General features: G+C 35.6%; 2 protein-coding genes across 2 annotated transcripts in view; one reads left to right on the top strand and one right to left on the bottom strand.

The window, feature by feature from the left end:
• Positions 1-698: 698 nt before the first annotated feature.
• On the bottom strand, positions 699-2,174 carry LOC117242082 (UPF0428 protein CXorf56 homolog). Its single transcript, XM_033508454.1, has 4 exons — positions 1,846-2,174; positions 1,594-1,750; positions 1,210-1,438; positions 699-885 (listed from the first exon to the last, which is right to left on the bottom strand). The coding sequence occupies exons 1-4, from the start codon at positions 1,964-1,966 to the stop codon at positions 739-741; spliced, it is 654 nt and encodes a 217-aa protein (XP_033364345.1). The 5' UTR covers positions 1,967-2,174; the 3' UTR covers positions 699-738.
• Positions 2,175-2,333: 159 nt separating this feature from the next.
• Positions 2,334-25,531, top strand: part of LOC117242074 (F-actin-monooxygenase Mical) — a 109,842-nt gene continuing 86,644 nt past the window's right edge. The window contains exon 1 of the mRNA XM_033508439.1: positions 2,334-2,670. The gene's annotated coding sequence lies outside the window, so the exon portion shown is untranslated. The remainder of the gene's footprint in view (positions 2,671-25,531) is intronic.

The raw sequence follows: 25,531 nt of genomic DNA, 5'->3' as shown, positions 1-25,531 counted from the left end.
ATCTCTGACAGTGTGGAAATTTGAGTTTTAGAGAATTTTCAGTGTCTTTCAAATTCAATTAAAATATTACGCAACTAGAGAATATTGGTAATCAATATCACTTTCGATCATAAATGCAGCTAGCTTAAATGTCCCACCCGATTTTCAACCAATGTACGCATTAATATGTCATAGTATTACACACTGCATATTCATAGAATGTAGATGTATCATGGCCAGTTATACAATATATTTAGATAGACCTTTCTTTCCTCCACATTAAAGAGCCATATGATCCAAAATTGTTTTGTAGAATTATTTACTAATTTGACTAGTTGCAGTATATATGTAAAGTAATTCTTTCTTACCATTTAATGTTGCCATCGTACCAACTAATTCTTATTGTAAGTAGAACTCCGTTTACCCTCCAACGATCCTTATTAATGAATTATATGTAGTTATTGTATTTATTTATTAAATTTATATCTCTATTTTGCAATGTACATTTCTATGCAATATTTATATCTAGTCATTTATATATTTTAAATATTTACTTTTATGTAATGTTAATAAATAACTCGATATAATGTTAAAGAATCGTTTAATTCTTTAAATCATTATTTCTTATAAAATTTGGTATAATAGTAAAAATAATAGACATTAAAATTTTTATACAATCTCTCCCACATTCTACTCTGACTTTTTAAATACACATTTACATTTAACTCTAAATATACATGACAATAATATAAATAGGTTTTACACGTCTAACAATGTTCCTCGTGGTCTCGTTCTTTTCGGGTCTGCTTCAGGGGGTGGCATAGCTTTTCGTTTATTCATTCCTTTCCTTTCTAATTGTTTTTCTATTATTCGTGCATTATTAGCATATGAATCAGCAACTTCTCTCTGCAAATATAAAATATATGTTTTGATTATAAACTGCTTTTTACGAAAGAAGAGTACAAATTTATATGTAGAATTTTTAATAAATTTTTTATCTCTGAATATTAGATTTATAGCGTAGCATTGTGTATTTTCCTTCTGCGCAATATTAGAATCTAACATAATCATTCCTTATAGCATTTCATAATTTCTTCCAATTTATTTAGTGAAAATTTAGAAACTTTTTTACCCAAATAGCAATTTTTTACAAATAACAATTGTCTTTTTCTAGCAGAACAATTTATACGTAAAGACTAAAAATATATAATAAGAAAATCTGTAACTTACTGCCTCAATTTCATCTTCTTCTTCGTCAATTGTAGAAACGGTAACAGAACTGAATTTTCCCATATTCTTTGTGTGTTTTGTTACCATTATTTTCTTGGGTTTTTCAATGGCTACCTGATTATATATATCCGTCATTGGACCTTCACCAGAACTTTTGATTACTGCACCTTTTACAATAAATACAACATTTGTTGCTTGGTCATGTTTATAATAGAGAAAAAGACCACATCTGTAAAGATACAACATATATTAAAATTAACATTGTAATTTATAAAAATAACATAATGTAAATATCAGTGATTTAATTTTCAAAATTGTTCCCAAGTTTTTGATAAAAAGAAATAATGAAAAATATGTTTGAAAGTAAAACGAACTATGCCATACTTTTTACATTTTTGTCGATATTGTTTTTCAATCCCTTCAGAACGTTTTAAATATACAATTTCATCTTGTTCGCAAGTCATCTTGTGAGCATGTTTACTTCCATCGATAACTCGTGCACCATCTCTTTTCCTCAAAGGCAATTTTTCTATTGCACAATCTGCAAAAATATGTAAAAATATCTATTATGTACTTTTACTTATGATTTTTAACAAAATAAAGAATAATGTATTTAATAAGCAAAGTGAACGTAACCTAAAATCAATGTCATCTGTCCACATAAGCAATAATAAATATGTAACGGTTTCTCTTCGCTATATTCTTCTTGATCTTTTGTATCGGAACATATTATACTTCTTGAAACTACTTTCGGCATTTTCACTTGAAATTATATGTTCGACTTATAGGTTAACAGCATTTCATATTGACAATTTCTATCTAAACTCTTGTTAATGTTTGGATCACTTTCAAACTTTCAACATTATCGATAGAATATATGTATGTAGAACGTAATTACATTCAATGGTAATTAAGTGCAACAGGCAATGTATTTATTATTTACACCGACCTCGAAAAGCAACACGATCAGTTAAGTTACCAAAACAACGCTATAATTTCATTTTATTCGAAATCTTAAGATGGTGCTAGCTATGCGCGAGACTAGTGACATCTGACGGCGAAAATCGTGTACCACACAGGATGAGCTAAGAGGATTTTCCAGTGCCTCCACTCCTGTGATCGAGAATTTCACTCCACACTCCGTATTCGGTCGCGATCGCAGTACGGTGTTCGACGCGCAGTCGAAGGAGGCCAGTCAAAGCGAGCGTAAGATGCCAATGTAGACAGTGAATCGCGCGACGTTCGTCAAGTAAAACGAGTATGTATAATGTGAATATATAGTGAGAAATCGGCGTGATATGGTGAACGATCAAGCTGCAATCGAAATCTTCAATTAGCAGTACGCGCGCGGTAATGTGATCAAAGAGCGGAGAAAGAAAAGGCTACGAAGGAAAAAAGTGCAGTGACTCTAGATTTGATTGGCGGTGCACGCAGAGAGCGGCCCTTCGTATACATACATATGTAAGTATATACACACGCCCGTATACACAAAAGCCTCATACGACAACTCTTTCTCGTCATCTCTCTCTCCTCTTTCTCTCTTTCTCTCTGCATTCCTGCAGTAGCTTGCACGTACTTGCACTTTTTTCCCCTCATTTTACATGAGATTTATGACCGCGCCCCCTTCGCAACTTGTTAGAAATAGATAGCTGCTTTGTATACGCACCGGCTCCCATTGGTGGATTTCGATTTCTTTCTTGTATCTCGCAATCGAATTTACAGAGAGAAGATTAAACTGACTCGTAGCAGAGAATGTAAGCGAGAGAGAAAGAAGAGAGGATATCGCGATACACACGGTATTATGTATTAATATGTAAATGCTTTGCGAGCCAGTGAATTTTTATGAATCGACTTTCGTGATTTGCGAAATATTCGATTGGTACGAGTGGTAAATTTCGCTGAATCGAACGCCGCTTTCTTTGTTTACCTTGTAACGCCACTCGACGCAGAACCTAAAAGTACACGTAATGCGTTGTCAATGATACAATTTGAGATCTTTTTGTGATATAAGAATAGATTCTCGTAGGAGACTCTGTAGAATGAAATTAGCTACGATAGGATAGATATCTTAGATTATGACAAATATCGAATCGCGTCGGAAATCTTGTAATCGCTTATCTGTCAGCTGACGACAAGTCAGCCATGTCGTAGTTACTGGCAATCATTTCTGTATGTATCTGTCATGGAAGTTTTGAATCTTTTCCTTCGTTATTTTCTCGCAACATCGGATATCAGACAGCGAGGACGAATTTCGCGTTTTGCAGTGAAATCGTGAGTAAAGCTTGTTCCATCTCGATATGTCAATTTAATTATTTTTTATGATACTCTATGATAACTTTACGTGTTAGATGTGAAATAAAATTTTGTTTATAGTAATTGTTATACGAGTTACAATTAGCGATACGAATTAAAGTGACGTAAAGTTAAATATAATTATACGAATAGATCGTAGAAAATTATTTAGCAATAACTATACAGTGTGTTAACATAACGTTAACACATTTCTATAGTTTTGAGTTAATGTAACATAGCTATATAGTTGACGCAAGTTATATATGAACATTTATATATAGTTATAATTAGTATATGTTAACTATGTATATATATAGTTACTATGTTATATCAACTTAAAATCATATATTCTATTCTACAATAACTTTATTATAGATATAGTTATACATATATCATAGTGCTTATATGCATGTAGTATATTATTAAATATATTTATCCTCAAATATGGGCACGTAATAACACATAATGCTTTTATTAGATAATTTCTACCGATTTGTAATAGTTTAACGGAAAGAAATAATCGTCAAATTCGATTCAATCTTACGTAACGATCTTTATTCGTAACAGAAAAAATGGCTTCTGTGTGAAACACAGAATTCATTTAGAATTTATAATGAATTCATTTCCAAGCTAATAATTCAATTCGTGCAATATTAGAGACTTTACATAAACAGCATGAAATATGCTTGATTTTCATGAAAATACAGTTAAGAGCGAAGCTGTATTTATTTTTGCATGTAATACAAAGTGCATTCACACGTCTTGCGCACAATGATCAAGACACTCGATCTATCGGTATTGACTGTCTTCGAAGGACAGCGACCAGAGTGAAAGAACTTCTGCTTAGCTAAACTAGCCTAACTGAACAGACCTCGGTTTTATCTTTCATCCCACAGCAGCGTACTGTTTGCCGTATCTTGTAAAACTGCAATTGTACAATTGCAATTGTTTGCTAATAATTCCATGTAGCATTACGCAATTTTCCGTTTTCGTCGTGGCTGACATTTTCAGTTACACTTTCTATATAAAAGTTTTTATTATATATCGTATAGCGATGAATCATAACTTTCTTCTTTTCGAACAAACATTTTTTTATTTCAAATAGTTTCACTGTAAGGGCGCAGGGGATTAGCTGGTCGACCATATTACAATGAGTTTTAGAGTACAATAGGCAAACATATATTCTTCAGTAGGTAAATAGAAATATATTTTTGCTCGTATTTCTTCAAGAAGCTTGATACTTCGGATTTAAGCCTATTCTCTTTAAATTTTAAAATATTTTAGACATTTGTTAAGTCTAGCCTGCAGTTGTAGACGTAAAACAAATCTAAATATTTATCATACTTATGAATGTCCCTGCTACGTTGTTCAATCTTACAAATCTTTGCTACGTTTACCAATAAAAATAAAAGGAAGGAAATTCGTAGACGAAATCGTATTTTGTTCATCGATCCACACGGTTTATACAACGCAAAGTCACAAAAATGTTGTCTCTAATGTTTAATCAAGCAAATTATTTCAAGAATTCCTAAACCTAAGAATTCTTTTCGTCGTCTTCCATCCAATGGAACATTAAAAGTTTATCTTTCTAACGTTAAAAAGATATCGCAAGCTTGTTCAAACGTTTGGCAACAAGACGAAGCAAATGTTATTAATAATCATTGTTATTTACTTCTCGTTCCAATTCTGACTCTATGCTCTTAAAATAGAATATTCTCGATATTCTTAACCCTTTTGGATTTTCAGTATTCTCTGTCGTTAGAAAATTCCTCGAGTTCGAGAAAAATACGAAAGAAGAATCGTGATATCTCGTTACGCTAAAAACCTTACATCGAAAATTGTTTTATTTATTCGATTTATTTATCATTGTTTAGTCCGTGCCTTTCGGCTTTGGACGAACTTTCGGTTTTACATCTCTTCTTATACGTCTACCTCCCCTCTTTTCCATTCTATTCTATCGCACTCCCTTGCTTATTCTACCTCTGAAAACTAAGCATTATCAACTATAAATTATCAACTAATGACTAGAAACTATTGCAACTTTGGTCTCTAGCCTGTTTGTTGTGGTTTTCCCTTCTTTTCTCTATTGTTGCTTTCAGTTCTGCTAGACCTTCTCCAGTCTCGTTTAGCGTTTTTCCTATGTCTTTTGGTCCTCCCGTTATTTCACATGAAAATTGTTTCGAAACACTAAAATTCGTTTTGCTATTCGAAACGAAAGATTAAAAGGATACAGTCTCTCGGTATTCTTCCCGTTCTTTTCGTTTATCGAGACACGAAAACAAGATTGAAATATCAAAATTGGAAGAACGTGCTGGATCAAAGCAGACCTTATAAGCCAGCATGTGCGCAGCCTATGAATTGGCATACGCTGGTTGTCGCGTTCGTGCGAACAATTTTTATATTTGTGTAACGTAGGTAGCTTAAGCGGTATCGTGTGTGGGTCGCGCGTACCGCTTTGTCGCAGATAAAAAGCCTCTCTCTTTCTCTCTCTTTGTCCTTTTTCGCGTGGTCGACAAAATTCAAGCCTCGTCGTCCACGCGCGTGGAAATATCGTTCGGACTCGCTCCTCTTTAGGGAATAGGCGAGCAACCTGCAGTTCCTATCGGATTAGAAATTTTTAGAAATCAATTTTTTTTTTTATTTGCAAGGAGTTTACGATCGATTCTCATCGAGAATTATAAATAAATTATTCTGGCGTGGTACTATAACGCGAATAGTAGAAATGAATTAGCAGCAGGTTCGTCGTTCCTGTCTGCTCTTCGTCATGTTAAAAATAGCGAAATTTTCTAACGCGTTTTTACGATTCTTTCAACCCTTTGCACTTGTATGTCGAGCGTGACATCAGTTTTATCGGTTCCACTCGGCATTCTTTCGTGCCCAAATCAATAGATGTCCTAGAAAACCAGGATTGTATCGTGGAAATTGTTTCAAGATACATCATACACTTAAAAATACAACAATAGCGCGAATAAAGCTGGTATTTAACGCTGGAACCACCGATAGTTATGACGAAGCTGTTTCTACCAAAACCAGTGAAAATAACTGGTCTTCGAAAAATAATAGAATATTTGTATATTTATTGATTTATTACTTTCTTACAAATTGTACTTAATTTTTTACGTATTGTTAATCCATTCGGGACTATGATCTCTAAACGAAGATCGACAAATTTGTATGTCGGAGATGAAAGGACATCGGGATTTTCCTTTTGGAATGTTGGAAAAAACCTCAATATCCTAATCCAGACTTAGTTAAGACGAAGCTGTTTCCTCCAAAACCAGTGAAAATAACTGGTCTTCAAAAAATGCGTAATAATAAAATATTTGTATATTTATTGATTTATTACTTTCCTACAAATTGTACTTACTTTTTTACGTATTGTTAATCCATTCGGGACTATGATCCCTAAACAAAGATCGACAAATTTGTATGTCGGAGATGAAAGGACATCGGGATTTCCCTTTTGGAATGTTGGAAAAAACCTCAATATCCTAGTCCAGACTTAGTTAAGACGAAGCTGTTTCTACCAAAACCAGTGAAAATAACTGGTCTTCAAAAAATAATAGAATATTTGTATATTTATTGATTTATTACTTTCTTTATTGATCTAAATTGTACTTAATTTTTTACGTATTGTTAATCCATTCAGGACTATGATCCCTAAACAAAGATCGACAAATTTGTATGTCGGAGATGAAAGGACATCGGGATTTCCCTTTTGGAATGTTGGAAAACACCCCAATACCCTAGTCCAGACCTTTACTATAGCTACACTTAAGTAATAAAAATAAGAAATAGTTTTAATGTTCCAATTCGATTTTATGACGATGAGCTAGGGCTCGAAGTGACACAGCGGGTCATTGAACGTTGCGACGGTCACGGGAGGGACGTGTACTTGGCAGAGGTATGGAATGATTATATGGTTTTCCTTAAAAACAAAGATCGACCCGAGAGGTGGAGAGAGGAATATACAGGGTGGTTGGTAACTGGTGGTACAAGCGGAAAGGGGGTGATTCTACGCGAAAAAAGAAGTCGAAAATATAGAATAAAATTTTTTTTTTCTTTAATTTTTCCATCGAAACAACGACTACAGTGAGATCCGTTATAACGAGACGCGATAAAGTGCACGCGTACCGAGCGAAAATTCAAAGTCGATTTTCTCGAAAACAAAGCCTCGAACGAAAAATGTTTATTCTATATATTCGACTTCTTTTTTCGCGTAGAATCACCCCCTTTCCGCTTGTACCAACCACCCTGTATAAGGACAGTTCCACTTGGATTTTTTTTTGAGTTCATGCAGATAAGTTTTACTTGTACGTGGAGTTACACGTGTGTCATATCGCATTCGTCATCCCACGGACCATGGATTCGTTATCGAACGTGAATTCGTTGTCATCTCGACCATCCGATCGACGCTGTTACTTATAGCCTCTTGTAGTGCCTACATTTGTACTTTGTACTTGTAAATTCGAGCGAAGGTTCATCGAACGCCCAAAATTCCAACCTTAATCCGACATATAAAATTGTAGAACCAGTCATTTTCACTGCTGTGGTATTTCTAGCGTTAGCATCCAGCGATCGATCCGGAATTTTCCTGATAATCGATATCATCGTATCGAATGACACGCGGTAAAAATTGTAAAAACGCGTGGCAAGTTGTAGAAAACGAGGAAACTGGTTAATTAGGGTTCGATAAACAGATTGCAGGACCCTTTTACGCTTTCACAAGTACCGGTCATTTTCACTGGTGTTGGTATAAGTAGCCTCGATACAAAATTAGTTTCAGTTTGAATACATAGAAAACAAAATAAAATTCGTTATATTATTCTTTTAGTTATCGTTGCCAAAGTCGTTACATCATTGGAGGAAAAAATATAACACGAAGTAGGAATTTAAAGATAAAATTGTAAAACCAGTCAATTTCAATGGTATGATAGTTCCAGTGTTAAGTGAATTTGTTTCTTTCTTTATTTATTTGAATTGCCCTATTTTTCGGTTAAAGTAAATTTCAAATGAAACGCTTAAAAAGCGTTGGCAGCTTTGCTGGTAACGAAATTGAAATAAAATTCCCAGTGCAAAAGGTCAAGTTTCATACTGATAACACGTACTTGGTATCGGTACATCGCTTGTACGTACATTTCGCGGATACTCTGTGTGCGTTACATTTGTAAATTTCATTAACACCGTAGCGAGACACGATTAACGCGACTGTATCGGTAGAATGGAATGAAAGAAAATGTACGTAGAATTTAGAGAAGATATTTAGCGTATATTTGGTAAAGATCGTACGAGTATTTAAACAATCGATTATTCGTCGTGTTAAATAAGCGTTTGTTAGCGGCTGTTTAACGGTTAAGACGGTTGTTCTCGATGCATTATGTTTTTATTAAATATTCACGACAAATACAATTTTTATATTTACATCTGTGTCTCGTAACTTTTATGTAGTTGGAGTTATCTAGGTCGATATAATTAATTCAGCGAGCGAAGGAATTTATCTGTCTCGAATTCTTCTTTCTTTTATACGTTCCATCGCGTAGAATAAAAGTTGCACGAATGGAAGACATTTCCTCGGAAAGCACAAGTGCCATAAATGTTTGAAGCGATGCTGTTACACTTTAATCGCACGTGGGACTACGTCGTGTTCGGTTTAGTTCGGTAAGACAATATCTTACCGGACGATACAATTTCTAAGAATCATTATTAGTACGATTATTTCGAGCAATTTGAGAATTTATATCGATCGAATCTTATCGAAATTATCACAGAAAAGGCAGATAATTTCGCGATACGATAGTAGGTACTTTGGAGATTTTTATTTGTGGAAAAGTAAATATCGATTATAAGATGCTTATTAAAATTCCGTTTTTAGAAACCTGTTCTGTCGAGAGGAACATCAAAGTTAAAGGTTGAAGTTTGTGGAAAATTTATCGTTTGCAATCTTTCACAAGTTTCTGAAATTTGATTCTATCGAAGCAATTAGAAACTTTGCCATCCTGCGGAACGAAACAAGCAAAGGGAAAACGATTTATTTCTCGTCCGAATTTCATTTTTGAAAGATGATAGATGGGAATGAGAATTAATCGACGAAATTTCCGAGCTTTCTGATATCGGATTCGAACACATGGAATCGTTTTATTCGAGTAAAAGTGAAAGTAATAATTACCGATTAAATGGTCGCGCTCGAAGATCGCATACTTTTACCGTGTAATGATTTCGCTCTGATCTTGTATCTTAATATACTCTGATCTTAATGATCGAGTAAAATACATAAATATTCTTCGCGTTACGTTTCACTTAAAAAAAAAAAAAAAAATACTCGATTGCTCAAGTCTTATCTTTTAATTAAATCTTAGAGATAGCTGTAACCTTTCGTTATTGTTTAAATTTACACCTATATCGATAAAGGAATTCCAATATCGAGCTAATGGTGTAAAATAACTATAGAAAATTCGATGTACAACGAAATTTACATATTTCTTCCTAATATTCGAATTAACGTTTCCATTCAACCCTTAATTATTACTGTAGAGTCTCGAAGTATCTCTCAGATATTACAAATATCATTTTCCTCAATTTTCCTCTGAGTTTACATATGTCGGTGAATAACACAAGCGTCTCATTTTCACCGATTTTCAATTAGCCTTATGATTCTAACTTATTATCCAGCCGTCTAATTGTAACTCGCGTAGATTCAGAGAAAAATTTTGCAGCAGAGTATCTCAGAACCTTGGCAAATTGTATCATATTATGTAATTATATTATTAATTATATTAATTAACGTGCATATCTCCATTGCAATTTAGGGGAGTTAAGAATTTTAAGAAGACTCGTTGACGATATTGTTATAGATACTCGTCTGTGAAAATTCTGAAAATCTCGTCGTCCTTTTCGAAAATAAATATCTTGCCAACGTTGGGAAAGACAAAATCTACAAATTCGTTTTCTATTGGATTGGCAACTGATCGCAGATTTTGTCATTAGGCGACAATGACAAAATTCCCCAATGATTTTTTTTCTCTTCTGCTTTACGTTTTCCTCCTTTTATTGTTCCCCGTTTTGGATTCTTTCTCTTTGTCCTTCGTTTTTTCTACATTTTTCAATCTTCCTTTTCCATCTCGAACACGTTTGTCGCACGATAAAAGATGATGTTGACTGAGATGATAGATCGCATGGAAACGGATATGAAAACGACACGAGACAAAGACGAGTTACGTCTCTCGGTTTTTTACAACAGATAATTCTAGAATGCAATACACGATCGTTTATTATCGTACTAAAATTATTTGGTTTTAAAAAATTCTATAACAATAGAAATTGTTCGCGCTTCGTTGATAACAAGTAGCAAGTAGTGAACATCGGAAAATCAAAAATAGACTCGTTATATTCTTTTCGCTAGTATTTATTCACACGACTAATCATCCTGCACAGTGGATCAATTTTTCTTCTGGCTTGGCAACTATAAACGATTGCGGATTTTGTCATTACGTGGTAATGGACCATCGGATTAAACTACAAGTTTCTCTAATAAGAATGAAAAGCCGCCATATAATTTAATTTTAATGATTCAACATTTAATAATAAATTAAATACTATTATTTTTTATAATAGGGTATCTAATCCTAGTTTATTAATATTAAATTTAATATATTTTTAAATGAAATTTCACCTAAGGTTCGTAAATTTAATTGAATTTATAAAATAAACATCGATATAAATACCAATTAATCAAATTAATTTATAAATTTAGTATAAACGCTATTGCTGGCAGCAAATTTATCTTTATTACATTTCTTTTTCTAAATTTAACTTTTTCATTAGGTGGTAATGGCAAAATCCGCAGTCACTTAGTTGCCAACCCAGACAGAAAGAAATCGGAAATAATTCGGAAGAAATTGCGATGACGCGAGTAATAAATTATTATGACGATGCTCGTAACGCGAGTGGTTATTTGCCAGCAGGACAACTCGTTGTATCGGTGCTTGGACGCTACAGTTCAACAGCAAACGATACGTAGAAAAGTTTCATTAAACTATCGGTGACGCGATCTGAATATCGAATTGTTCATTTTCTATCGGTGATTCGTTCGCGACGACTGGACTCGTTGAAAATACCGTTGACGAACATCGAAGAAATTTCATTCTCCTGTTCAATCGAAAATGCGCTTTCCTCCGGGAACGATGCGCGTGTTCGAGAAGAAAATAATAGAACGACTATGTTCTCTCGCGTTTATTTTCATTTCGTATACTCTGTGTGCGCCATAGAACTCCATTTATTGCAACTAATTTTATAAAGAGAATTAAAATTCTGCTGATTGGCCAAGAATCGATTTCGTAGAAAATCGTTTCCATAAGAAATTACAGGTAACGAAGAAAATACAATTGAAAAATTTTAATAACCGAAATTCGCATAATTTCAGCTTAGTTTGTTGCCTCTATTCCCCGCTTATGATCTCTCACTTTAATGATGGAAATTCATGATAGCGTGAAGTGGATTTAATCGACAGAAGATTATTTTCGAGTCGTTGGAAATACTTCGTTCTTATCGATTTTGCAGGAAAATTTAACCAACGTTGTACCTTATTTATTTCCCGGCTTGACAAAGGCCCGGAAAAAGGACTTGGCTCGTGATATATTTCTAACTCTCGTTCGTTCCTATATCGAATTTAATTAACAAAACGATATAGAAAGAAAGAATGTGAGAGAAAAATTGAACTTGGAGATGTAGTCTCGAATTTGTTTCACTTTCAACGAGATAAATTTTCACCCCTGGCAATAATTAAGGATCGATAATTCGTCGAGGAAGGATATAATAATATTAGGTTGTCCGAAAAGTTTTACGAGGAAATAATAGACGTATAACGTTTTTCGTAAGGTATATCGAAATACAAAGGTATCTGCAAATTTCTGTCGCTTTGTTTGCTCAGATCTATAGTATAATTTTGATAGACGTCGTAGAGACGCCGTTGTGTTCGCCAAAATTTCATTCAAAGTCTCAACGAGACGCAGCGGAACTTTCAAAGACGAGTCTTTCCTATTAAAACGTTCGTTAGATCTTCCGAGCAGTTTCTTTCGTTTCACGAGGAAATAACAGACGCACGAGGGTTTTTCGTTTTATATTATTTCGTCGAATTACGTACGATCCATTTTCTTCTGCCGAGACGAACACCGCGACGTTTCACAGACTTGGTTTCACGTTTGTACGAAGGTGCGTTGTCGCAAACAACACGTTTGCGAAAGAAAGACACTCTCCAGGCGACCGAATAAAAGAACGTATGGCGAACAATCGAGTCGAACGTCGGATCTAATCGACGACTCGTTTAACTGCAAGATAACAGGAATTTCATTGCGGTATATAGAGTTTAGGTAGATGGAGATCTAACAAACGTAAAGTGTTGGTCCCATGAGAAATTCTATGGTACGTGGTGTGTCGCTTCGACTGGATCGTAACCCGAAGAAAACGACAGAGGAAAAGTAGGAAAAAGAAAGACGAGTCGTCGCGCGAGTGAATTGAAAGGATTATTTGTCGTATGGAAATGAAATATCCTGGTTGTAAACGGCGGCAAATTGCCATTTCTGACACGAAGAAAGCGTCGATCGAACTAGAAGCAATCGTAGGCGCAATTACAGCTGAATCGAGCATTAAGTCGAACAAACCGTGAAACGTATTTACGATGCTTCGCCTCGCAGCTGTGCCATCGCCATTCGCTTCTTCCATGCCATTTTGAAAAATAAACACGAGAAAACGTGTACACGCAACCCGCCTGTGGAAAGTCCTGACCTAAGCAACGTTAGGGCAAGTTACTGTGACTGAAAACGAAAAAACGAGAAGCGGATAAAATAATAACCGAGATAACCGCGTTGCAGACTTCATTTTCGAGAAAGTCGCGTTTTTCAAGATTCACCAAATACGCGTGAATTTGTTTTTTTATTTCTCGATGAACGGAAGCGAAATTATTCCGCGTGTACGAAATAACGTGGGAAAGGTAAAAAAAAGAAAGTTTTTGATCTAACGACGCGTTGATCGTCGCACGAGATTTACACGTTTTGTCTATGATTTACGCTATTCAATGAAATTATTACGACAAAGGTTGTTAATCGTCGAATTGCGGGTTTCTCATGTTACAACGTTTTCTATTTATTTATGTCACTCGAGATTTATTATTATCTCTTAGTATCTTTTACCGATCAAAATCTAAAGACGTATCAATTTAAAAATGTCGAGGTTTAATAGTTTACAGAGACTCGATGGACGATAGATGTTCGAACGCGAATACTTTCAGATTCAACGAATCTGAAATGAAAACGTTGAAAATGTCAGAAAATATCTGTTAAAAATAAGACGGAGTTTGCATCTTTTCCCGCGTAATTTTCCAATGTATGCAAGTCGCGGAATATTCGATCGTAAATTCGCCCCGTATATAACGAGATTGGGAAAAAAGTTGACCAATTGCTCAACGTGTCGAGCACCGCGGGATTCCAAGGTTTTTTGCTTCGTATACAACAGTAATCATAATTTTTACGAGGCAAAAGCGAAACGACAAATGGTAAATGGTAAAACCGATGGACTGCTCGAGGCTGCAGCATTGCACGACTCCTGTTCCGGTACAGGAAACGAACGGTGCTACGATAAATCGCGTATTGTTATTCGGAAAAATGTGATTGAAAGATGTCGTGGCAGGTAGAAAAACGATCGTCAATGCCTTGGATGTTCTTTAAAAAGGCGAGGGATATTTCGTGAAGCTTCAAGGACGAAAGGGAAAAATTGTCCAATGTAGGACGAAGGATACGTGCTTATTTACGTTGTTATATAGCGTGTACCGGTATACAACGTGTTTTGGAAATTGCGTTATAAACGAGGAGATTCTGCGTCTCGAAATAAGACGCAACTGAAGAGTAAAAAGGTCAGCATCAGAGAATTGTCAAAGATTCTATGGCGAATTTCCTTAGTTTCCTTCGAATATAATTAATTCAATGAATGGATAATTAGCAAGATGCTATTCTATACGTGAAAATAGACCGAAATAAGCCGAAACTGAAGAATTGCAAAGTGGAGAGCTCCGTCTTCGAGAAAATCGAGAATTTGGAAGCTTGTCAAAGATACTATGGCGAATTTCCTTAACTTCCTTCGAATTTAATTAATTCAATGAATGGATAATTAGCAAGATGCTATTCTATGTGCGAAAATAGGCCGAAATAAGCCGAAACTGAAGAATTGCAAAGTGGAGAGCTCCGTCTTCGAGAAAATCGAGAATTTGGAAACTTGTCAAAGATTCTGTGGCGAATTTCCTTAAATTCCTTCGAATTTAATTAATTCAAAGAAGAGATTAATTAGCAAGATGCTATTCTATACGTGAAAATAGTCGGCAAAGGTAAGGCAAAGGAGATTGTACGTCTGAAAATAAGGCGAAACTGAAGAATAGCAAGGTGGATGGAGAGCTCCGTCTTCGAGAAAATCGAGAATTTGGAAGATTGTCAAAGATTCTGTGGCGAATTTCCTTAACTTCCTTCGAATTTAATTAATTCGATGAATGGATAATGAGCAAGATGCTATTCTATGCGTGAAAATAGCCGGCAAAGGTAAGACAAAGAAAGAAAATAAGGCGAAACTGAAGAATAGCAAAGTGGGGAGCTTCGTTTTCGAGAAAATCGAGTTGATGAAGACCTTGGTGAAACATGCTTATATTTTTATACTTGGTAATTCTATGTAGAATATGATTCCAAGAAATTTGAGAAGCAATTCGATTTGCAGAAAGTTGTAGCTAAAATTTCTATTTCGAAGTTTCTCGCGTAGATCCCAAAGATTCTACGAAGGTCTATAGAAAGTCTTCGATTTTAATTGCCGCAAAAAGAAAAGGATCTAAGTACAGTAACATAGAAATCCAAGCTACCGGAAGAAACGATGCACGCGTTATTGCAATAAAATGCAACAGCATTAAATTAGATTGAAAGTTTGCTCGAATAAGGCGAAACTCAAGCCGACAGCTTCGTCTTCGAGAAAATCCAGTTCGAAGACTTCGGTGAAGCATGCTTATATTTTTATACTTGGTTGTATTTCATATAGAATTTCATTCCAAAAGTATGCCTGGTCAATAGCGTTAGAGCCGAAGAAATTCGACGAGCAATTCGATTCGGGAAAAGGTCTTTGAAAATACTATTGCTAGCTAAAATTTCTATTTCGAAGTTTCTCACGCAGATTCGAAAGGTTCTACGAGGGTCTATAGAAAGTCTTGGACTCTAGTTGCAGCAAAAAAAAAAAAAAAAAAAAAAAGAAAAGATTTAAGTACAGTAACATAGAAATCCAAGCTACCGGAAGAAACGATGCACGCGTTATTTCAATAAAATGCAACAGCGTTAAATTTGACCGAAAGTTCGCTCGAAACATAGCGAGTAACGCGACGATAAATTTCTTCCCACCTCGCGATCGCGATACAAATTTATTCCTCTTCGAAATCTCTTGCGAATAGATTACCAACGAAACTATAAATATCTTGCAGCGAAGCACGCTAAAATTCCTCCGCCCCGTGTATCCAAAATATTGACGATCTTTTTTAAAGAAACGATATTTTAGCAGCTCGATGCACGCCAGTCTCTCCCCTCGGATAATAGCCGGTTTCCAAGCAGTTGCGAAAAATCCTCTTTCATCCGGAGGCTCTCGAGAACGTGGACGAAGAAGCTGAAACGAAGTTGCTTGCGAAAGTTCAAAGCTTCGACTTTAATTCCTGTCCTCGGTCGACCTGATCTCTCAATGGGGATCCCTTCGAAATCGATTCCAGAGATTGGAATTCGCATTCGAGTGGCTTCCTCCTCTATTCTTGGCGCTGCCTCGTCGAAACATAACATTTCAATGTTTCGCTGTACATAGTTGAAGCTGGCTGCGCTGCGTTTCGGCCGAGGGATTTATGAGTTTATCGATCCGTACGAGAATCAACGACGTGGCACAGTGTACTACGTCCGTGGTACTTACGTATCACATGCTTCTAGAGAAGGGACATCGCTCGTTCCGCTTGCATCGTGTGTTTCTGTAAAATGTCAGCGTGCAGATTCTATTTGGTTGTTCGAAAAATTCCTCTCGTTTTATAAGGAAATAATAGACGCGCAATATTTCTTCTTTTGTGTTTTCTCATTGAACTGTGTAAGATCCATTTCGTTCTATTTACTATTGGGTTGGCAACTAAGCGATTGCGGATTTTGTCATTAGGTGGCAATGACAAAATCCGCAATCACTTAGTTGCCAATACGATACATTGAGCATCCATCATTTCCCTATAAAAGGTATAAGAAACTTTTGGGACAATCTAATACACACTACTTGTATCTACTGTTGGATCTATTTGGCTGTTTAAAAAATTCTTCTCGTTTCATGAGAAAATAATACACGCGCAATATTTCTTCTTTTGTGTTATTTCATTGAACTGTGCACGGTCCATTTCGTTCTATTTACTATTGGGTTGGCAAATAAGCGATTGCGGATTTTGTCATTGGGTGGTACGTCAAAATCCGCAATCACTTACTTGCCAACACAATACATTGTGCATTTATCATTTCCCTATAAAAGATATAAGAAACTTTTGGGACCACTTAATACACACTACTTGTATCTACTGTTGGATCTATTTGGTTGTTTAAAAAATTCTTCTCGTTTCACGAGGAAATAATAGACGCGCAATATTTCTTCTTTTGTATTATTTCATTGAACTGTGTAAGATCCATTTCGTTCTATTTACTATTGGGTTGGCAACTAAGTGATTGCGGATTTTGACATTGCCACCTAATGACAAAGTCCGCAATCACTTAGTTGCCAACAAAATACATTGTGCATCTATCATTTCCCTATAAAAAATATAAGAAACTTTTGGACCACCTAATATACACTACTTGTATCCATCGTTGGATCTATTTGACTGTTTAAAAAATTCTTCTCGTTTCATGAGGAAATAATACACGCGCAATATTTCTTCTTTTGTGTTATTTCATTGAACTGTGTACGATCCATTCCGTTCTATTTACTATTGGGTTGGCAACTAAGTAATTTTGTCATTAGGTGGTAATGTCGGTTGTCGATCAGTTACCAACCAGTTATCAACGAATTACCTGCGATCTAATTAACGAGTCATTAGCGATCCTATTTTACGACTTATACACTGTACGAGCGTCTCAGCCAATATTGTCTGTACATTAATTTACTTATCATTTTAAATATATTCGACGGTTACAACAACAAGCAATAACATTTAATAAATCCCACGATCAAACATCCTCTACACAAGACCTCCACAACATTGGTTTCATAGTTTCATTAGCTGGCAATGACAAATTCCGCAATCTTTTAGTTGCCAACACAATACATTGTGCATCTACCATTTCCCTATAAAAAATATAAGAAACTCTTGGACCACCTAATACACACTACTTGTATCCATCGTTGGATCTATTTGACTGTTTAAAAAATTCTTCTCGTTTTATAAGGAAATAATAAACGCGCAATATTTCTTCTTTTGTATTATTTCATTGAACTGTGTAAGATCCATTTCGTTCTATTTACTATTGGGTTGGCAACTACCATTGCCCCATAAAAAATATAAGAAACTTTTGGACCACCTAATACACACTACTTGTATCCATCGTTGGATCTATTTGATTGTTTAAAAAATTCTTCTCGTTTCATGAGGAAATAATAGACGCGCAATATTTCTTCTTTTGTATTATTTCATTGAACTGTGTAAGATCCATTTCGTTCTATTTACTATTGGGTTGGCAACTAAGTGATTGCGGATTTTGACATTGCCACCTAATGACAAAGTCCGCAATCACTTAGTTGCCAACACGATACATTGTGCATCTATCATTTCTCTATAAAAAACATAAGAAACTTTTGGGGTTAGGTAATATACACTACTTGTTTTGTAATTGGTAGTACGTGTGTTTTTTGAAACATTTTTATTTTGAGGATTGATATACTTCGAATTTGAATAATCTCCGTGTTAACAATTTTTCACCATTGCTCTTATCAATCGATCGTAATTGGTCTTTTTCGTCTTGTTAGATATAAATCCATTTTATAAAATTACTCTGTCTTTTTTTATCTCTTATTTTATGAATGCAACATACTCTGTAACAAGAACTTAAGAACAAAGATGTACGTGGAATAAAACTACGACTCGTATAATTTCGTTGAGATATGAAATACAGTGTTGTCGTAGTAAAATAACCGCGCGAGTGATCGTTTTCCTTTCGTCGAGATTCTTTTTACTACCTTTTTATTTTTTTCTTTTTTCTTTCTTCTGAATTTAACTCTCCGACTTGCGCGAGGCACAAGTGCGCTTCGCGAGAAAAGAATACGGTACACCACGGTTGATACGTTATCGTGGTGTGTTTTCAAAGAACGAAACTCAATCTCGACGTGTTCTGCATGGCTCGCCGTAGAAACGGCCGTTTTATTCTTGGAGGAAGTCGCTTGCGAGAACGTCGTCTCTCTGGAAGCGAGGAAGCTGACTTTTTCTTGGCCCATCTCGGAACGTGATGAGAATAAAAATTTGCTTTCAAGAGGGACGAGGAGAATGCATTGTGGTTTCTAATGACTTTCCTCGCTGTTTTAAGCAAGTATTAAGCTCTATAAGTATACTGTACGGCAAACGTATCATTTTCGAATAAAAAGAATCATGAAAATTATACGTGTAATTCGGGCTTTCATCGCTTAAACGGATAGCGCCAAGTAAACCAAATTTCGCTTTTAACGAATAGAACGAGGAGATGGGGAAACCCATATTTTAGTTTCTTCACCGTGTGTTTTATTTATTTATTTCGCAATTATCTGACAAATTAATACGATAATTGCTCGTGATATTTATTTATCTATTTTCGATAGAGTAACGAAATTAGTAAAATATTTTTATATTTTTTATTTTAGCCATTAAATGCCGTTTAATTTATTTTACTACTACTACATTTTATTCTACATTTTATTTTTACATTTTAACTACATTTTATTCGAACCTTTAAAAACCATGTATTGTTACGAATAAAACAAACTTGCCCCATGTTCAACACGGTGTTCCATGCTCTGACAAACGAACGTTTCACCCTCGAAATATCCTTCTCGTAGAACAAAACACATCTTCCTCGGTTAATATCTCTTCCGTGAAATATTAACACGTAATTAAGGTTTACACGTATTTCATTCACGCTGTGGTACCTACGTTTACCGATATTATCCCAGCAAGGGTTTACGCGTTTACAAACGCATTGTCTTGGCTGATTGTCAGCGCGTAGGAGGCAACCCTCTCGCATGGGATAGGCCGGAAAATTGATACGATGATAGTTGATTAATAAACTACGCGTTGATTAAACGTACGCGTAATTTTAGCCGCAGTCGACCAGCGATACCGTAAAAAGAACGCATTTGGACTTTGGAAAAATCGCCTAATGATACCGGTGTCAGGATACCGTACAAATACAGAGATATAATCGATCGTGAAACGATGTTTCAATGTGTAAATGTTCTAATTTACCAAATATTCGCCAGAACAAATTGTAAAGTATCGAGGAAACGATGGGAAAGATCGGAGCGTTGTTCGACGATACGCTACTTTTCACGAAACTGTTCCATCAAAAACAAGTAAAAAGGAGAACAGGACAATTTATAGAGAAATACGTAAAATTTCTTTGAGATTCCAGAATAAAAGATTGAAAATTCTTGGTACTCACAGCCATGTAACAACAGCTAACGTCGAGTAACGCGATATTCTGAGATATCAGTTTGTCCCAAAAGTTTCTTCCCTTTTGCAAGAAAATAGTAGATGCGCGACATTTTTCGTTATTTCATTGAATTTTTTTATTGATACATTTTGTTCTGTTACTACAAAATTACCGCGCGATTTTTCCAATTTTCAAATGTGTTTTTCTCTTTAATTGGCTGGCCATCTGCAGTTAACACTGCGGGGCTCAAATCCGACCATCGGTACGCAGAACGTAAATAGAATTCATTGTTTATCGCCTTCGATTCGTTGCAAAGAAAAGATTATTTACTTCTGAAACGAAGAAAACGATGAGCTTTCCAGCTAGAGTATTCCGAGGGATCTCACGATAGATATCTCAAATCTTTCCTTTAGTCGAGGAGCATACTTGCGAGACGTACATCGGTGACTTTTTCATCCTCAAAATGTTCAGTAAACAGCGTTTTTTTTACTGAGCAGCGTAAACAACGTTTCAAAATATATTTGAAAGCGAGGAAAGTAGCGACGACGAAGTCTTGCTCGAAAAAATCAACCCAAATGTGTTTGAAATGTTTTAACAAATATCACGCGATATAGTACAATGTAATGTTTTATCCAGAATACAAATTAACAAAAAGTATGGTACAATGTGTTTTTAATATTTTTATGCTGTATATCCTATATATAATATCCTATATTTAATTAACTGGAACAAGAAGAGCGTCACCCGTACTTTGGTGTAACGTGCTAAAAATTACGATTAGGTTTACGAAGCACAGAGAAGCCAGTTGCCAAGCTAAATTTCATCGAAACGAGTAACTATAAACACATATACAAAATACTCGAAAATGATTTGTCGCAAGAACCATAGCGTTATTCTATCTACTTGTGGATTGGTAAAGATCTCCACAAAAAAATCTTTTTGATTGCATCCAAAATTGGATATTCTAGTCAAAAGTCTCAAAGCAACCACAGATCGCAATTCAACCGATGTTGGAAAAGATGTTAAAGTATCATTAGTTTCCCGACTCGCTTTATTTGTAATGTGCTTACATTTTGCAGCTAGATACAGGGAAGATAACAAATATATTGAAAATAATGCCAATGAAAGACCGATCAAACTTTGACATGATTTTTCAAGAGAAGGAACCAGTTGCGATCCACGATTCCTTTGATAAGTTTGGTTCTCGTGACAACTACAGTACGATACAGTCAAAAATTTTGTCCTTTAACTTCAAGATCAAGGCCAATCTTGCGGCTATTTTTGACATACTTTTATCGATCCAAAGGTGTAAAATAACGCTACGATGCTCGTGACAAATCATTATCGAACACCCTGTATCTTAATTTATCTTAACGGCAATAATAATATAAGCGCCGGGCCCCGAAAGTGCTTGTCAAACTCGATGTTACTCGATACTGTTACTCGATGCATCCCTCGTTAGTTGATCAGAGATCATTACGCGTCTGGGTATGATCTCGGGCGAGACGAAAATTGCGAGAAAGTAAAGACAAAGAGACATTTTCATTGGAAACTAGAACGACGATAATGGAAGCCACGATCCAATTGTTGCATCGAATTTGTCCCTGGTATGCGCAGTACGGACGATCGCGAGTTTCTATACTTGGTTGGTCGAATTTCTTGCGAGCTTTTTACGCTTTCTACACCGTGGAAAGAAAAAGATGGTTCGGTGGTTCGGTCGATATTGGCCAGCTGAAATCGAAATACTTCTAATTATGGTTATACACGATAGAAAGTGGTGGAATCGGTGAAAATGAAAGTCCAAAAGGTTCTCGTGCACGTGCACGAGCGTGATAACGCGGTTCTGTGAAATTAAAAAGAAGAAACGCATTGAAGAGCAGACGATCTCGTTCCACCCTCTAATATTCGGTATCGTTAGAAAGTAAAACGACGTGACCGCTTCTTTTTATATTGTAAAGTAATATTAGAAAGTTGGGTGAAAGAATAGAGTTTCGTCTCGTAAGGTGAGCAATTTCGTACAAGTTTGCGCTTCTTAATATCCCGGCGTGATTATCGACGTTCAGCTACTTTTCCAAAATTAATTATCGCTCGCAATTAACCGGCTTGAATTTTACTCGCGAAACGTGTTCCAAGAGATAATCTGATATTCGAATTCGATCTCGAAATCGATGTTTCTCATTGGTGAGCGTAATTTTGCATCTCGTTGATAAACGAGATTTCACTTGTTCGTCCATCGTAAAGAACGCAGTTAAATTGTAATAACAAGTGGAATATGCGCGTAACATGCGCGAACGAAGATGACGATTTTCATGATTTAGACGTGGCTTGTAAATGTTTTACGTACATATGCGTCCAAATTGGAAGGAAAAATATCTTCCGTAGAAAGAAATGGAAATTTGTAGCTTGCTGTAACTGTAATTCCTCTAATATCGTCGTTTATCGTGATAACGATATCTTTTCTTAATTTTCAATTAATTAATTTCTTTGTTTATATTAAACAAGTTTCTGATAGAAATACGCTCTGCAAATGTTTGAAACATTTAGTTTTAGGTTCTAGTTTTAGGTTGATTAAGCATTTCTCTCTCCTCTTCTCTGTAAACGCTTTAAAGTTCGAAATCCATGTTTTCCAATACCTTGCATGGTCAAGTGTTAGTTCGAGGTTTCGACCAAGTTGATTTAACATTAAAAAGGTGTTTAAACATATAGGAAATGAAGAAGTTTGAATTTTCTATCGTCGGAGCAAATGATAAGAAAAATTGCATACGGTGCACTGAGATAAGAGACGTAGGTAAGAGAATAGCAAGTTGGAATAGCAGGGAGTTACGCATGAGTAGCCTTGCGACACACAATTGCTTTCAACCAGACTGTAGCATTAAACTATCTCTTGTTACGATTCTTTTCACAAGTAAAACAAACGAAACAGGAATTCGTGTAAAATTGCAGGATATTCCAGGCAAATTATACGCATCTGTCGCGTTACTTTCTCGATAATAATGGTAATTCTTAAGCAGATAATCTCTTAATCGTGCAACGAAATTGAAAATTTCGAAACAGCCGGTAGCTGAAGTACGATTCACGTCACAGTTTCAGCAAACGTAAAACGAAGTAAAATAAAATCGAGTTATTAATAAATATGTCAATTCAAGTTGTTAATTATACGCGCAATAGACAAATATCATATTTATGTTAATTTGAAACTATTGTGATAGAATATTGACTTCAGAGATTGTACGATACGTAGAAAATGTGGAAAATATTCCGAAACGTTTGAGAAAGACGAGTAGTACTCGTACGATCAATTTAACTTTAAAGATTAACGTAACTTTAGAGATTTAAATAGAAGAAATTAAGAGGATACGAGAGATTAAAAAGATAAGTCGCCGATCGACCTTTTGCTTACCTCGAGCTACGCGCGGCACTCTACTTTGCTCAGCTTTTTCCCCCTTCGAATATTATAATTCTTCTTTTGTATCATACGCGAACGTAGATAGATCATCGTTTACGATAAATACGATTTTTTTCAACATTATCGATTTCGATTAATTACGATAATTGGAAGTATACAAAAATCACGAATATATCTATATTTATATCTCAAACAGCGTTCGGCGATAGTTTATCGAGCGTCAATTAACTGAGATTAACAATTTGTTGGATTGCAGAGGATCGAAGCGTATGTATCAGGTTGTCCGAAAAGTTTCTTTCGTTGTATAAGAAAATAATAGTTTTTTTTTTTGTTTTATATTAGTTTGTCGAATTATGCACGAACGCGATAATAGAAATATAACGAAATGGATCATACCTAATTCAATAAAACAATATAAAACAGAAATGTTTGTTCTTCGTCTATTATCGACATTATAAAACGAAAAAAAAACTCTTTGGACAAGCCAATACATCGATATTCGATGCAGCTTTTGCAAGTATCTTGCCGAGTACGAATTAAACGATACTAATCGCGAAACGCTTCTTGAACCATAAAACGTTCACAGCGGAAATAAAAAGAAAGAACTGTAGAATTTGTGCAGCAAAAAATCCCATCAACCAGAGGACTACATATGTCTCTCTTGAAACGTCGAGTCATTAGGAAGCGAACACGATCCGCTCATTTCCCCGCTGATTTTTCGTCGTAAAATACCGTTTGAAGTGCTTTGAACTGCTAAACCTGGTTTCGAGCTCCGGTTTCGCGAGGTTCACGAAATTTCTGGCCGGATGCTCGCTGGCGCGGAAAGCTCGCGCGGCGCGCATAAATTTATTGCATCGAATTGCAAGGAGGAAGGTTTCGCGTACCACGGAATTACGCGGCATGACCCTAATTATTTTTTTCCACGCCTGTAGCTTAGGCTAGTTGCCTCTCTGTATGTGTGTACACGCGAGACCGGTTACGAGGCCGATGCTGTTCTCGCGATCATCGCGATAGTAATTACAACGATGACGAGCAACGATGCTTGTACGCATTCCGCCTACTCGCCGGAAAAACCGACGCGAAAACCTTTGCGCGCGTATAAAACGTAGATTCGAGCTGTCGTCGACGCGTGGTATTTGTTTGTCATTAATCGATAGAATTTCTATCGCGTGCCAAGTCCAACTTGTTTTAACGCTTTGACCGCCACGTTGGTCATTGGTGCCCGGAGCGCTCGAACTTTTTACAGTTGTAAAAATTCAATGAAAATTGACGGTCAGGATATTTTGAACGTAACCGATAAATAGAAGATTCTTTGAAATAAAAAGTGACCCACTGAACGATTAAACGTTTTTATTAGAACATCAATGAAAAAAGAAAAATGAGAACAAATCTTGCATCTAACGGTGTCACTGTGTTAAAACACTGTGGCGTCCTGAGCGAGCAACGAACAGCATTGGAGGAAGAAATTGAACGATTTGGAGGACAGTAAATTCGTAAGATCGTACGTAAAAGGGGCGAGAAGAGACTAAAGAAATTTATTTACACGACATTTATGTACGACATTTTTACACGGACATTTATTAGAGAGTATTGCATTGAAGACTATGTAACATATGGAACGAATGCTACTACTTTGTGCCAATATCGTTTTATCTGCAGCTACAAGATTTTATAGGTGATATAAGAAAGAAAAAACTGTTTTTTTTATTTATTTATTAAAATTTACAATCAATTCTCGCATTGATAATTTTCAGTAATTTTTTCCGCCGTGGCGCAGTGACATGGCTAATTATTTATAGTAAGTTAATACTTATTATAGATAAGTATAATTTATAAGTAATTGCTATAAGTAAGTAAATATCACTTAATATAAGTATCTAATTAAATCTAGCGTTTAGGTCTAGCGGCTAGTGTCTCTTCAGCCTGC

Source organism: Bombus vosnesenskii, unplaced genomic scaffold, assembly GCF_011952255.1.
Source record: "Bombus vosnesenskii isolate JDL3184/JDL3185 unplaced genomic scaffold, Bvos_JDL3184-5_v1.1 scf7180000016263, whole genome shotgun sequence".
In the NCBI taxonomy this organism is placed as follows: Eukaryota; Metazoa; Arthropoda; class Insecta; order Hymenoptera; family Apidae; genus Bombus; species Bombus vosnesenskii.
This window is presented reverse-complemented; position numbering and strand designations above follow the sequence as displayed.